Source organism: Ursus arctos, unplaced genomic scaffold (assembly GCF_023065955.2).
Source record: "Ursus arctos isolate Adak ecotype North America unplaced genomic scaffold, UrsArc2.0 scaffold_30, whole genome shotgun sequence".
NCBI lineage: Eukaryota > Metazoa > Chordata > Mammalia > Carnivora > Ursidae > Ursus > Ursus arctos.
In genome coordinates, this window is record NW_026622986.1 from 23,474,707 (window position 1) to 23,491,513 (window position 16,807).

General features: G+C 39.4%; 1 protein-coding gene across 1 annotated transcript in view; it reads left to right on the forward strand.

Annotated features, from left to right (window-relative positions):
- Positions 1 to 922: 922 nt before the first annotated feature.
- FAM107B (family with sequence similarity 107 member B) overlaps positions 923 to 16,807 on the forward strand; it is a 233,574-nt gene continuing 217,689 nt past the window's right edge. Inside the window, exon 1 of the mRNA XM_048219328.2 lies at positions 923 to 1,336. Coding sequence (XP_048075285.1) covers positions 923 to 1,336 — 414 coding nt within the window. The remainder of the gene's footprint in view (positions 1,337 to 16,807) is intronic.

A 16,807-nucleotide genomic window follows, 5' to 3' on the forward strand; every position in this document is an offset into this window, starting at 1 on the left:
ATATTGATGTGTTGAAAAATAGAAGATCTATGTTCAAAAGGGGGTTATTTTCCAAAATTAAGTAATATACACAGTAAATGAAGAAAACACACATTCACACATACATACTTGCGTTAATTGTTCATTTTAGCTAATATTTTTGTTTCAGTGTTGTTGAAGATTAATCATGAACTTAGCATGGGTAGTGAAAAAGCAAATTAACAAAGACTCATTTATAATTACCAGAAGGAGGAATATGGATCCTGAATCCAGGAAGCTTGTTTGAGGAGGATTCAGGAAAGATCCAGAAAAGTCCCTGTGACATCAAACCCAAACATGGATCTCTCCAGACAAAAGATTCAAATCTACCTCCTATTTTAATAATGAAACAGCTGCCAGGGTCGAGGACCCTCTAGGGGTCCTCGTTCAGGATGGATAACTGGGTGGTGTTTGTTTTGTTTGGGGGAATAAATAATTGAAGGGGGTAACCTAAGAAGGTTATGCTGCTGTTATGATGTTATTGATACACAGGCTGATGCTATTATGGCGGACGCTATCAGGCTACATTATCTTTATGCCTTCAGGGTAACCTGAAGCAACTGTCTTTTGACTTGGCACTACCTTACACTGAAGCGTCTGCCCTGCCTGGGGACTGTAACCCAAGCCAACACATGCCTCACAGACAGCTTTCTTTAGCCACTGACAGTATCAAGGAAGGAAGAGCGTGAAATCACCCTGGGATAGACGCTTCCCGAAGGGGAGTTGGCTGCTAAGTGTCTCCAAGGGAGGGTGGCATTGCCACCTCCTAATCTTCTATTTAGAGGTAACCACTAGAAAGTCCTTCTCTTCAGGCAAGGAAATAGTTACTATAAGGAACCTGGAGGTTATCTGAACCCCGGAAAATTTCCCCTGCTTTGAACTGTGCAATGTCTCACTGCAGGTCATGTCCACATGGAAAGCAAGGCTCACCAAAAGACTGAAATCTCCATCTAGAAGGATGCATCCTTTTCCATGCTCAGCTCTGCTTGCTTGTTTTGGGAATACAAGAGAGAATGCGTCCTTTGACCAGCCCAGCGCAGCTGATACTCATTCCACCATCTATGTTCAGCCCATGGCCAAAGCAGGGAGGCACCCAAGTCACTCGAAAGGGGAAGAAGGAACTCCAGAGGAAAGGCGAGATTCCGGCATCTGCTCAGAGAAAAATGGCAGTGCAAATCTGAATTCAAGTAACCACACTGCCAACCAGCCTATTGAGACCCCTGAGGATTCACCTGGTTCCCTAGAAGGTAAATTGGGCAGTGAAGCAGTTACTTTCCAGACTTCTATCCCCAGACCATCAATTATTGAAATGCCAACGGTGAGTTTTCCCAATGCTGTTATAGAAGGAATGGTGTTGGAGGAGAGTTCTGATCATTTGGTGGATGCCTTCAGGAAATAAACTTGTTTAATATTATTAGTGAATAAGACATTGAGGGGAACTCTTACTAGTAAGAGGAAGTGTGTAAAGCCTCTTAAATTCTCATAATGTTCTCAAAGGATATAGAGGGAGGCAATGAGAATAAGCACTGGGGCCTTAGCAATGACCAAAACTGGCCTTTCATTAACTGGTTCTTCAGAGCCAACAGTGTCTGAATAAAAGATTAGGGGTAAGGTAGTCTGGGAAAGTTTTTTTTTTTTTTAACTGGTACGTGAATTTATTTGTATGAAAATCCACAATATAAAAGATCTGATTATAGAATTAAGAAACTGCCCCAACTTAAAATGAATCACGTGGTTTGGGAAAATTTGGAAATGATGATCACTATATGCATAGCAGTAAAGAAAGGAACTGACCTGTAAAACTATTCATAATATAGGTGTTCCTGTGATAGTTTTCCAACTTAGAGGGAGGAGAAGGAAGTTATTTCAAAAAAAAGTGTTGCTGCTCTCCAAAGACATCATCTTGAGTTATGTATTCAATCTGTCTTCTTGTTGGAGGCATTACTGAATTTTAATTGTTGACTATTCTGATTAGATTGGGCTACACAGCCATGTCAAAATTCTTGGTAATCTCAAGAGGCAGGGCTTCCCAAATGGTGTTTTCCAGAGATACCTTTAGAGCATTTTTTGGTCGTATTCCTGGCCAACTAGCTTAGAACCAGACTTAAAAACCTGAGAAGTCTTTGGGGATCCATTACTAAGATATTCTGATTTCCAAAAATCACTGTTTTCCATCTAGTTTAACAAATCATATTTTGTCTGACTTGCTGACCAAGAGGCCTCATTAGCATTGAAAACAAATAGTGAAGATAGGGTTAACACATGTTTTTAAAAATAGTTTCATTTGATATTCTACAGGCTTACCTTAAATTACTGAATCTTAGCTCTATTGTCTACATCTTTCTATTCTGAGATTGGATAGAGGATTTCCCTAAGCCCTCTATTACAGCAAGAACTGTAATGGTTTGTTTTTTTCCCCCTAGCATCACTAAATCAAAACCCAAAACAAACAAAAGCAAAAACATGTATTGTTCAATTTTCAGCTTAAATCCACATCCAGATTAAGATATTTTTAGTAGTATAGTAGTTAGCTAAGTGGACATATCATGGCCAAGTTTTTATTTGTTGCATGTTAAAGGAACCCATGATACATTGGTTTGATGAGCTGGAAGATTCTGTTGGGTAGAGATTCCAACAACCCGGGACCCACTCTGAATTGCTAAATACAGCAGCAAATACAAAAGGTTGATTTGATTTTATCTTCCTGTTTTAGTGGCATATGTGACACAGAGGCTCAAAGTAAATATGTGTATTCAAATATAACCAATTAAGCATAGTGGGCAACATCCATATTTATTGTTCACTTGTATGAGCAAAATCAGGGATAGATTACAGAGGTGAAGCAGGCCTTATGATGGAATAGACCCCAATGCAAGATTAAATATAAGTATCCCAAAGAAGACACACATAAGATAGTTCAATGGAGGTTGGAAAGGTACACTGCAGTGGAGGTGGAATTTGAGATTGGCTTAGAAGGAGGGTTAGGATTTTTAAAGCCAGAGATGAAGGGGAGGACATTGCAATAAAAGAAAATTGTATGAACAAAACCATGGATGTGGGGGAATGTAGCATAAGGATAAGTACATCAGATTGGCTAAATTGAGAGAGACCTGGAAAGGCAGATGGAAGCCAAAAGCGAAATGTCTTGAATGCTGTGGTCATAAGCGAACTTATTACGCAGTGGAGAAGCTTTGAGAATTTTGAGAAGAGAAAGGTCATACTTAGGATTTCATAAAGAGGTAAAGCTGTGTAGAATGGATTAGAGTTGAGAAGACGGAGCTGAGGTCATTGTGATGATCCTGGCCTAAGGATATCATTAAAGGAAGAGCAGGAAGGTGAGGTGGAAGGGCCAAAGAAGAACAGACCCCAAGGGGTAGCAAATGCAGTTGTATGGGTCCCAGACTGGGTGGGAGGGAAGTGAGACCAAACTGGGAGTGATGAAATGAAAACATTGTGAAACTAAGTCCAGGCTGTGTGGGAGAAGGGGGTCCTGTAGGAGTGGTAAATGGGCATCTATTGTAGTTCAAATGCAGGGTGCTAATATTTACAGAGCACTTGCCATATGCCAGCCATTCTTCTAAGTGCTTTATGGGGAGTATCCCATGGACCCTGGTTACAGTGAGGTGCATATTCTCATAATTCTCTGACATTTAGAGAAGGTAAGACACTTGCCTAAGGTCGCAGGGGGAGGAAGTGGTAGAGCCAGGTTTGAAACTCAGCTCCTTATTATTGCTTGTGTGGTGTTTAGGGATTTACAATCAAATATTCACACATGATCTCATCTGACATGCAACCAAATTAAAATTTTGTGTGTGTATGTGTATTTATATGTAAATGTATCTGTGTATATAATGATCATCCTTATTATCTGCTTTTTATTAATTTGATTAACCTTTTAAAAATCTTAGATTTATGATATATAACACTTTCCACTTCTCATCCTGTTGATGACAAGACTTTGTTGATGACATGGTGGGACTGTATTGAGATCTTCTGATTAAAAGTGCCATGGGACTGCCCAGATTTTTCATTACCTAGTAATTTCTGTAGTGATATGTTTCCCCTCAGCAGATGATGAATGAGCTTCTTTTATTTCTTTTATTAGAGTCTTGCCTGGAGGCAAAAGTATTTCCCCTTTAATGCACTGATCCTCATCATTTAAACTGTCTTGGTAGACACAACAAATAATACTCTTTTTTAGAGCTCAGCCTCAGAATATAACCATAACTAAGAAATGGGGACAAGTCCCTCTATCTATAATTACCTGTGTTCAGACAAGAGGGTGATTCTTCAAAATCTGAAACAACTGGTCTGAGAGGAAAAGCTCAAGATAGGCCAAGTGAACTAATTAAAAAAGTTTTTTTTTTAATATATTTTTTTAAGATTTTATTTATTTATTTGACAGAGACAGCCAGTGAGAGAGGGAACACAAGCAGGGGGAGTGAGAGAGGAAGAAGCAGGCTTCTAGCAGAAGAGCCTGATGTGGGGCTCGATCCCAGAACGCTGGGATCACGCCCTGAGCCGAAGGCAGACGCTTAACGACTGCGCCACCCAGGCGCCCCTAAAAAAGGTTTTTGTTTGTGTAAATGTAAATGCACATATCTGCATTTATGAAGTGATACCATTAAGTCTTCAACCTTTTTGTGGCCATCTCTTCCCTGTTTCAGGCCAGAAATCAAGGTGATAATAACCCTAACATTGGAATGTCTTACAACTCCTGGTATCTTCTGATTGTAATTTTTTTTCTTTCTTAGTGGTCTTGCAGTTGAAGTGTCTAATAATTGCTGGGATTGCAGAGTTAATTAAACATAGCAGTATGCTGTTTATTTTTCTGGCCAAAAGTTATTGTGTTCTTACTGTGTGCCAGGACAGCCTTAGCCCCGAGGTAACAAAGACTGAAGACATAGTTTGTGAGGTTGCTTCCATTCCAGTGGAAGATAGAGTGAACAGGTGGTGTCAATGCAATATGAGAAGGCTTATGGCTCAACAATGGACACCCATAAGAGCACGTGGAAGAGGCTCCCATTTTAGCCTTGGGAAGACAGGGGAGGCTGGAATATATGGAGGAGAAGGGTTTCTACCTTATTCTTTTAAAATTGCCTTCCTAGTTGAATGGTGCTATTTTTCTCCTCTCTCTCCCTTCACAATGTTGGCAGTGTAAGAAAGCACAGTTGGGGTGCCTGGTGGCTCAGCCAGTTAAGCGTCTGCTTTCAGCTCAGGTCATGATTCCAGGGTTCCATGTCTGGCTCCCTGCTCAACAGGGAATCTGCTTCTCCCTCTCCCTCTGCCTGCTGCTCCACCTGCTTGTGCTCTCTCTCTCTGTCAAATAAATAAGAAAATCTTGAAAAAACAAAAACAAAAGAAAGACGCCTTCCCACATGTGTTCCCACATGAAGCAGCTGAGGACTTTAGAATAGTTTGGTAGTTTCAGAGACTTTCTATAGCAGTAGTAAGTTTTTATTCAGTTTTTACTCCAACAAAGTAGCCTCTCTGACACAGGAAAAGAAAGTAATTGTGGTTTGGGAAATCATTGCTGGATATTTTTTTTTTTTTAAGATTTATTTATTTGAGACCGAAAGCGAGAGAGAGAGAGAGAGAGAGAGAGCGAGAGAAAGAGACTGCATGCGCAAATGTATGAGTTGGGGGAGGGGCAGAGGGAGAGGGAGAGAGACTCTCAATCAAGGCTCCCCACTGACCACGGAGCCTGATACAGGGCTCAGTCTCACAACCCTGAGATCATGACCTGAGTCAAAACCAAGAGTCAGTCACACAAGTGACTGAGCCACCCAGGCACCCCATTCCTGGGTATTTTCAACTACAAGTTAGTTTTATAATAAGGTAGGGAAAACAGGGCCTATCTTGGAGTTGACAACTGCATTGCTTTTTATAACAGGCTGGTTTTTGCTACTAGACAGAGAAGTGGTAACCAAGACTTCTCTAGAGCCTAGGCTTAGACTGTCACTGCTTTTTCGGGTCTGAGTTGTGGTAATACCGCCTAGAAATGAAATTTTGTCAGTCATCCTTTTGTAAGATGTAGTTCCTTGACTCTAATTAAAAGAGCCTGATGTATAAATCAGAATGACTGTTTAGTTGTCAGCCTTGAGGACTGTCAGGATAGGGCTTACTAAGCCATGTATCTTCTACACAGGAAAATTTTACATAAAGAGAAATGATAGCCAGAAATCTGTTGGAGAGTACAGATTCAGAGGAAGGGGGGGTTTACATTTTTAAAATTAGAGTAAAATATACATAACATAAAATTTACAATTTTAATTATTTAAAAATATACAGTTCTGTGGCATTAAATATGTCCACAATGATGGGCAACCATCACTACTATCCATCTCCAGAACTCTTTTCATCTTCTGCAATTCAGACTCTATATTCATGAAACGCTAAGTCCCCACTCATCATTCACCCTTCTCCTCATCCCCTGGCAACCACCCTTCTACTTTCTGTCTCTGTAAGTTTAATTATTCTCACTACCTTGTGTTAGTGGAATCACACTTTTGTATATTTCACTTAGCATAATGTCCTCAAGGTTCATCCATGTGGAAACATGTATTAGTATATCCTTCCTTGTTAAAGCTGAATAATATTCCATCATATGTATATGCCACATTTTGTTTGCACAGTCATCTGTCAATGAATAATTATGTCATTTCTACCTTTTGGCAACTGAGAATAATGCTGTTATGAATATGGGTTTACAAATATCTCTTCAAGACGCTGTTTCAGTTCTTCTGAATATATACCCAGAAGGGGAATTGCTGTATCATGTGGTAATTCTATCTTTAATTTGTCAAGGAACGGACATACTGTTTTCTACAGTGGTTGTACCAAACATTCCCACTAGCAATGCACGAAGGCTCCAATTTCTCCACATTCATGCCACCATCTGTTTCTAAAGTTTTTGTTTCTTTGTTTTGATAATAGTCATTGTAATGAGAATAAAGTGGTATCTCATTGTGGTTTTGATTTTCATTTCCCTAATGATTAGTGATGTTGAGCATCTTTTCATGTTCTTATTTGCTATTTGTGATCTTTGGAGAAATGACTATCAAGGCTTTGCCTATTTTTAAAATTGAGTTGTTTATTTTTTGTTGAATTAGTGTCTTTGATGTACAAAAACTTTGACAAAATCTAATTTATCTATTTTTTTTCTTTTGTTCCCTGTGCTTTTGGTGTCACATTCAAGAAATCGTTGCCAAATCTAATACCATCAAGCTTTTTCTCTATGTATTCCTCTAACAGTTTTATAGTTTTAGCTCTTATTTTTAGGTCTTTGATCCATTCTGAGTTAATTTTTTTATATGGTGCAAATTAAGGGTCCAAAAGCATTCTTTTCCGTGTGGATATCCAGTTTTCCCAACACTATTTGTTGAAAAGACTGTCCTTTCCTCATTGAATGGTCTTGGCACCCTTTTGTAAAATCATTTCACCATATACATGAGGGTTTATTTCTGGGCTGTCTATTATATTTCATTGGTTTGTTTGTTTTTATGGCAGTAACACACTGTTTTGATTACTGTAGCTTTGTAGTAAGTTTTGAAACCAGTAAGCATGAGACCTCCAACTTTGTTCTTTTTCAAAATTGTTTTGGCTGTTTGGGATCCCTTCAGATTCCATATGAATTTCAGGATGGATTTTTTTTTCTATTTCTGCAAAAAAACCCCATCATTTGGATTTTGATAGGGATTTCAGGGAATTTTTAGATTGCTGTGGATAGTAGTCACAACAATACTGGGTCTTCAAATCCATGAATACATTTTATCCTTCCACTTATTTGTGTCTTCTTTAATTACTTTCAGCAATGCTTTGTAGTTTTCAGTATGAAAGTCCTGCCTCAGGCTAAGTTTATCTCCAATTTTGATACTATTGTAAATGAAATTGTTTTTTTAATTTCCTTCTCAGATTGTTCATTATTGGTGTATAGAAATGCAATTGATTTTTGTCCATGTGTTTTGTGTCCTGCAATTTTGCTGAATTCATTTATTACTTATAATAGTATGTGTGTGATCTTTATGGTCTCTACATATAAGAATATATCATCTGTGAACAGAGATCATTTTACTTCTTCCTTTCCAATTTGGATGCCTTTTATTTCTATTTCTTCTCTAATTGCTTTGGCTGGAACTTCCAATGCTATTCAACAATACTTAGTGGAATAGAAGGGCAAAAGTTAACATCTTTGTCTTGTTCCTGATCTTAGAGGATACACTTTCAGTCTTTCACCATTGGGTATGATGCTACCATTGAGTACAGTGTGGGCTTTTTATAATTGGCCTTTATTGTGTTGAAGTACTTTCCTTCTATTCCTACTCTGTTGTGTATTTTTATCATGAAAGAATGTTAAATTTGGCCAGTGCTTTTTCTGTATCAATTGATATGACCATTTTTTCCTTTATTCTGTTAATTTTGTCTATTATCGTGATTGATAGTTTGTATATTGAACTATCCTTGCATTCCAGGAATAAATCCCACTTGATCATCATGTCATCTTCTTAACATGTAGTGGAATTCTGCTCACTAGGATTTTGTTGAGTTTTGCATCAATAGTCATCAGGGATTGGTCTCTAGTTTTCTTTTCTTGTTAAGTCTTTGTCTAACTTGGGTATCAGGGTAATGCTGGCCACACAGAAAGATTCAGGAAGTGTTCCCTCCTCTTCAGTTTGTTTTGGAAGAGTCTGAGAAGGATTGGTGTTAATTCTTTACACGTTTGGTAGAATTCACCAGTGAAGCCATCTGGTCCGAGGTTTTTCTTTGTTGGAAGGTTTTTGGTTACTGATTTAATCTCCTTACTTGTTATAGGTCTATTCAGATTTTCTATTTCTTCATGATTTATTCTTGGTGAAGAAGAGCTACTTGGATAGCTTCACTGAAGTATGGTACTTATGATCACGATTACCCATTATTGAGCACTATTAATGAACTAGGCACGGTGCTAAGTGCCTTACATGGATTAAGTAGTTTGATCCTTCTATCCTTTTACAATATTATAATCCCAATCACTCCTCTGCTCAAAACCTTCCAATGGCTCCCCAGTTCCCTAATATTAAAAGTCAGGTCTTCACAGGGGCCTGCAGATCCTATACAAAGTATCCCCCATTACCTCTCAGAACTTATCTCCTATGGTTTATACTGATGGGGAAACTAGGACTCAGTGGAGGTAAGCATCTGAATAATTTCCACTATAAGGGTAACGCTTTCAGCAGACTAGAAAGCTCAATTCAACCAGTCAAAGCATGACTTCCTTGGGTGGTACAGAATTCACTACCAATAACTAAATACCCACTTATTGTGCTCTCCTTGTCTAGGCTCCATGACCATCCTTCCTCTTTCCTTGGCACAGTTTTTGTTAAGACCTGGGATGGATTAATTAATTGGGTTTCAGCTTCCTTGGTTAGAATCAGATTCCAGCCATGTTCTGTTGGAGCTACATCAAGGCCATATTAATTGGAATTTAGTGTTGGAGAGACTCCTGAATACCTATTAATAGAAAAGCTCTTGGAAGTATTCGCCTCTATAGGTAATTGATCTCATTCAACAAATTTATTTTTATTTTCAATGCCTTATTTTTTTCTTTGTTTAATATAATGTTTTATTTATTTTTTATAATAATATTTTTTTATTATATTATGTTAGTCACCATACAGTACATCCCTGGTTTTTGATGTAAAGTTCGATGATTCATTAGTTGCGTATAACACCCAGTGCACTATGTAATACGTGCCCTCCTTACTACCCATCACCAGCCTATCCCATTCCCCCACCCCCTCCCCTCTGAAGCCCTCAGTTTGTTTCGCAGAGTCCATAGTCTCTCATGCTTCATTCCCCCTTCTGATTACCACCCCTTTCTTTATCCCTTTCTTCTCCTACTGATCTTCCTAGTTCTTATGTTCCATAGATGAGAGACACCATATGATAATTGTCTTTCTCTGCTTGACTTATTTCACTTAGCATTATCTCCTCCAGTGCCGTCCATGTTGCAGCAAATGCTGAGAAATCGTTCTTTTTGGTAGCTGAGTAATATTCCATTGTGTATACGGACCACATCTTCTTAATCCAGTCATCTGTTGAAGGGCATCTCGGCTCCTTCCACGATATAGCTATTGTGGACAATGCTGCTATGAACATTGGGGTGTATATGGCCCTTCTCTTCACTACGTCTGTATCTTTGGGGTAAATACCCAGTAGCGCAATTGCTGGATCATAGGGTAGCTCAATTTTTAACTTTTTAAGGGACCTCCACACTGTTTTCCAGAGTGGCTATACCAACTTGCATTCCCACCAACAATGTAGGAGGGATCCCCTTTCTCCACATCCTCTCCAACAATTGTTGTTTCTTGCCTTGTCCATTTTTGCCATTCTAACTGGCGTAAGGTGGTATCTCAGTGTGGTTTTGATTTGAATTTCCCTGATGGTTAATGATTTTGAACACTTTTTCATGTGTCTGTTAACCATTTGTATGTCTTCATTGGAAAAGTGTCTATTCATATCTTCTGCCCATTTTATGATTTATTGTCTTAAAGTTGTCTTGAAGATAAGCCTTGAGAGTACCATCTGTAGAGGGCAGTACTACTCAGAAGCACATTGTAAACTTGTGTGTAAACATCTGTCACCCCTCATCTCACTCTTAACTCTGCATCTTCCTTATATAAGCATTAGGGAGAGCAACTGTATAGGCTGAATTTCCATTTTCTGGTACAAACCAGTTTTTCTGCATTTCTTTAGAATGAAATATTTTCCTCCTTTTCTTATGGGCCTAAATAGAACAGAACTTAGGCTACCTATAAAAACAAATATCCTAGTAAGGAAGATTTCTGCTAGACAGATAATTTGATATAAAAATGTTTTTAATAGAAAACAACTTATAAATCCATGGAAATATTAGTTTTATAGTTCCCTTTCATGCTCCCTACCTCCCAAGGGGGATATGAGCTGGTGGGAATCCCATCCCAATTCCTTTTAAGCCCTGACAATTTCTTATGGTAGGTTTCGACTTACAAAAGATGTTAAACATAGGGGCGCCTGGGTGGCTCAGTCGTTAAGTGCCTGCCTTAGGCTCAGGGTATGATCCCGGGGTCCTGGCATCGAGCCCCTTGTCGGGCTCCCTGCTCTGCTGGGAGCCTGCTTCTTCCTTTCCCGCTCCCCCTGCTTGTGTTCCCTCTCTCACTGGCTGTCTCTCTGTCAAATAAATAAATAAAATCTTTAAAAAAAAAAAGAAGATGTTAAACATAGTGGCATGAGAGTGCATGACATACACAGTGTACTTAGGAATTTTCCGATCCAGATATTCAGTTGCAACCCAACCTGAAAAGAGATAGCCTCCTGGCTTCTCTTAGAATGAAATAAAATAAATTATCCTCATAAAACCATGAAAATTTACATTGTACAGCTTTGACTATTGGAGGCTGTCCATAAAAGACTATAGCGGATGGTAAAAATGCAAAGTTTTCAGAAAATTTAGAGCTGAGGGGCATATATATTCCAAGCTAAGAAATAAAAGTTGAGTGTATAATTTCATGAAATTTTAAAGCATCATTTTCAAGTGTGGTTACTCTGACATTCACAATTCAGATAAGAATGATAAATATTACCCTAAGTAGGTGTTGATATGTTGGAGGGAGAGAGGTACAAAAGGAAGAGGTCAGCCCATTTTTGAGCAACATCTATTTCTAGCTCATCAGAGAGAATGTGGCAATCTGCCCATGACCTAGTTGATCCTTTGCCCTCATTTTCACAGGTGGTTAATAAAAGAGTAGGGTTTACTTTGTTCATAGTCAGTGGCCTGGAGTGTCTAGCCAAAGAACACCAAGATGATTCCAATTCATTGACTAGACCCATTTTCCCCAAATACCTACATCTGTAGAGTTGGAATTTACATTCTTTTGATTCTATAACATGCAGTTGTACTTCAGTTAAAAAAATTCCACTATTCTACTCACTGGGTATGCTGGAAACTAAAATTTCCTATGTTCCAGGACCCACAGGGGCTGGCTCAATGAATATGCTATATTAATCATGGTAAGTTAGAGGTTTTTGTTTTCCCCCCAGCCAAGGACATGTGATAACCTGATTTGAACTGCCTTTAGTTTTATACTCACAGTTCTTCCTTTCCAAAGAAAATAGAGCTCATTAACACTTTCTCTGATATAACGTTGACATACTTGGTTTTGTAATTCTGTACCAGGGGAGGTGAGAGTTTGGAAATTTGGGAAATTAGTGGAAGGGAGAGTCTCCACAAAGGGCATAGGACTGTTATGGGAAGTGTTTATGATTTTGGTGTGGGAAGCTGGTTAGTTGGTATCTGGTGTTCAGTTAAACAGAAAATGACAACTCAGGCAACTGTTAGAACCTAAATACATATGCATAATTTGGTTGTCCACAGAAAAAGAGAAACTTCCCCTCAAATAGTCCACCTGCATAAGGAGAATCAGTTTCTGTAACTTAAAACCCTGAATCTCAAAAAGATGTGCCATATATTATTTATTTCTAATGGTAATTAACATACTACAATTTGCAAATTATAAACTGACTTTAAATATTTTGTTTTTTACATAAAACAATGCATAGTCTTATAAAAATTCCAATGTGATATACCATACATTTGTAATTTCAGCTAATTCAAAGTTATCTCTTTTCTAAAAAAATCACCCATATATGTTCAAGTAATCTTCACCAAAGGTACCAAGAATACACAACGGGTGAAATGCTTTCAAACAGCATCACATGATACAGAGGAATCATTCATGAAAGGAAGAGTCAATCAGTGTGACAGATTTCACTGCTGTCTTATTTTTAAAAATTGCCACAGGCACCCCACCCTGCTCAGTCAGCAGCCATCAACATCGAGGCAAGACCCTCCATCAGCAAAAAGATTATGACATGATGAAAGCTCAGATGATGGTTAGCATTTTTTTTAGCAATAAGGTATTTTTTAATTAAAATATTCGCATTGGTTTTGTTAGACAAAATGCCATTGGGCACTTTAAATAGACTACAGTGTAGTGTAAATGAAGCTTTTATATGCACTGGGAAACCAAAAAATTCAATTGACTCATTTTATTATGATATTTGTTCTATTGCAGTAGTCTGGAACTAAACCGCAATCTCTCTAAGGTATGCCTGTACATAAAATTAAAAAGCTTCTGCATAGCAAAGGAAACACTCAATAAGATTAGGAGACAACCTACAGACTGGGAGAAAATATTTGCAAACCATATATCTGATAAGGGGCTAATATCCAAAGTATATAAGGAACTCAGACAACTCAATAGCAAAAACCAAATGACCCAATTAAAAGATGGGCAAAGGCCCTGTAAAGACACTTTTCCAAAGAAGATATAAAATGGCCAATGGGTATATGAAAAGATGTTCAGTATTACTAATCATCAAGGAAATACAAATCAAAACCACAATGTTAGGATGGCTATTATCAAAAAACCAGAAGATAAGTGTTGGCAGGATGCAGAGAAAAAGTAACACTTAGAACTTACACACTTCTGCTGGGAATGCCGATTGGTACAGCCATTAAGGAAAACAATGTAGTGATTTCTCAGAAAATTAAAAATAGAACTACCGTATAATCCATATAATCTTACTGCTAGGTACATATCCAAAGGAAGTAAAATCACTTTCTTGAAGAGATATTTGCACTCCCATGTTCATTGTGGCCTTATTCACAGTAGACACAGACATGGAAACAACCTAAATGTCTTCCAGTGGCTGAACGGATAAAATGTGATTATACACACACACACACACACACACACACACACACACACAGTGGAATATAACACAATGGAATCCTGTCATTTGTGACAACATGGATAAAACCTGGAGGACATATGTTAAGTGAACTAAGCCAGACACAGAAAACCAAATACTGTATGATCTCACTAATATGTGAAAGCTAAAAAGGTTACCCTCATAGTAACAGAATGGTTGTTGCCAAGGTCTTTGAATGGTGGCGGGGAAAGGGAGATGTTGGTCAAAGGGTGCAAACTTTCAGTTATAAGGTTAATAAGCTCTGGAGACCTAATGTACAGTATGGTGACTACTATTAATAACATATTATACACCTGAACTTTGTTAAGAGAGTAGATCTCAAGTAGTCTTACCACAAAAAAGAGGTAATGATGTGAAGTAAAGGATATGTTAATTAACTAGGTAATCATTTCACAATGTATACATATATCAAAACATCACATTTTATACCTGAATGATGCACAATTTTTATTTATCAATCATTCTTCAATATAGCTAGAAAACATCGCTCTCACTGATCTGCTTTCTGGTATAATAATTTAAGGGGAAAGAAAGGAGGATTAGAGCTGGGCAGTTGCTGCCCATCAGGAGGTGCTCATTGTAAACAGTGGGTGTGAGCAAATCATGCAGTAGAAGCTGAATAAAGGCTGTGTGGGATGCTATTTAAGGAAGCACGTGAATGGGCGCATAGCCTGAACCAGTAAGACATCTTCTTATCTGATAATTGTTTTCCTTTTTGACTGAGCTGGGTGTTTCAGGAAAGACACACATGAAGCTGTGATGGAGGAAAAAGACCAACTGATTAGACTCTGGTATGGAGTGAGGAAGTGGCTCTCCCCAAGGCTCTCATTCTCAGGCCCTTTCCTAGGATCAGGAGGTCTGTTTGCAGGGAAGATTTTTCTTTTGACTGAGTTTCTGCCAGGATTCATCTGACCTGGATGTGTAATACTTGAGTCTCTGCAGGGAGAAGTAACTTCATGTAGTGGTGTTGCAAGTTATCCCGAGCTATTTTTACCATTCAAAATTGTCCAGTAAACATTGGTATCCTCCAATTTTAAGAGGCAGGTAGGGGCTATATGTGTACCCACTCACAACTTGCTCCCCCGTGATATGTTGCAGTAAAGAAAGCCTCCCATGAATTCTGCCACAGGTACAAATGTTTTTTGGCAAGTAGGCCAAAAAAAGGCATATTACCTGATCCTATATGTTGGAAGAAGTTCCCCAGCTTCTGGGGGGAACTTTTTCCTGCTCATTCTGCTACTGCTCTGTCCTCCTCTCTGTCTTTTCTGATACCATCCCCAACACCCTGTTCCAGGTTGTTGCCCTGCCCTGGGCTAGCCTGGTACTTGGTGTTTACCTCAGTTAAAGCACTTATTAAACTGCACTGTGTTTATGTGTCTGACTCTCCACTAGGCTGTGAAGAGCTTGAGGTCAGGGGCTGTATCTTCTTTTCTTTTTATCTATTATGGGTAGCACCTAGAACAGTACTTGGCACATAGAAGATGAATCAATAAAATCAAAATTAGGAGAGAGGTTTATGTTACATGAGTTCTTCATATATCTTTATCATGGGAACTTTGTTTAGTATTGCCAATATATTTGTGATCCATTTATCATTATAGAAATTGGTAGAAATAGGAGGAGAAAAGATGGCGGAGGAGTAGGAGACCTTTTTTCATCTGCTCCCCTGAATTGAGCTGGATATCTACCAGATCATCCTGAACACCCACGAAATCAGCCTGAGACGCAGGAAGATACATCTGGATCTCTACAAACGAACATCTCCAGCGCTGAGTGTTGAGGTACGAAGCGGGGAGCCGTGAATCTGCGCACAGATATTGGAAGATAAATGGAAGGCAGAGGGAGCCGCCCTCTTGGGCGCTGGGAAGCAGTAGCCTCCTGCACTGGGGAGCGGGCCGGACTCATGGACTGGTAGCCACTGGGAAACCAGACTGAAACCGGGAGCTCAGGAGTGAGCACGCGGCCAAACTGAAAACCAGAGCTCTGGAGTGCCCGGGGGTGGCTGGCGGTGTTAGAAGCATAAAGGACAGAGACGTGCCGGTCCTGGGAGCAAGGACTGGGAAAGCGTTTGTGGGGCACACAACCTGGGATGCTACGGGGCTTTTAGCAGCACGACAGAAACAGAGTTAAAGTGGCCAGGAGAGCTCAGTGGAGAGCAGACTGCAATCTCTCTGTTCTGAGACAAAGGCTTGGATATGGCCACTGCTGCTCTGACTCTCAGAAGAGTCACAGAAAACCACCAGGGAAAGCCGTCAGAGAACAAAAGCCCGGAAAAACTGGTTAACATTGTGCCTATCCCCCCCCCTCCCCCAGGGGACGGGGCAACTCTACCCAAACAGGGTTGCCCGAGTATCAGCCCGGCAGGCCCCTCCCCCAGAAGGCAGGCTGAAAAAACAAGAAGCCCACATCCCTAAGGTCCCTATAAAACAAGTGCACATTGCTTGGGTCCTGGTCAATAATTTGGGCTCTGTACATCCCCGCAACCACTCCTCATCAGAATGACAAGGACGAGGAACCCCAACAAAGGAACAGAGACTGTGGCCTCTGCCATGGAACTAATGGATATGGATATAACCAAATTGTCAGAAATGGAGTTCAGAGTAACAATGATCAAGATGATGTGTAGGCTTGAAAATATTAACGAAAATATTAACGAGAATATAGAATCTCTAAGGGCGGAAATGAGAGCAAATCTGGCAGAAATTAAAAAGGCTATGAATCAATTCCAGTCTAAACTGGATGCTCTGACGGCCAGGGTAAATGAGGCAGAAGAACAAATTAGTGAGTTGGAAGATGAGATGATAAAAAAGAAGGAAAAAGTGGGAACTTGGCTTAAAAAAAATCCAATCTCAAGAATGTAGAGTACGGGAGATTAGTGACTCAATGAAACGTTCCAATGTCAGAATCATCAGCATCCCCGAGGGGGTGGAGAAAGAGAGAGGTCTAGAAGAGATATTTGAACAAATTGTAGCTGAGAACTTCCCTAATCTGGCGAAGG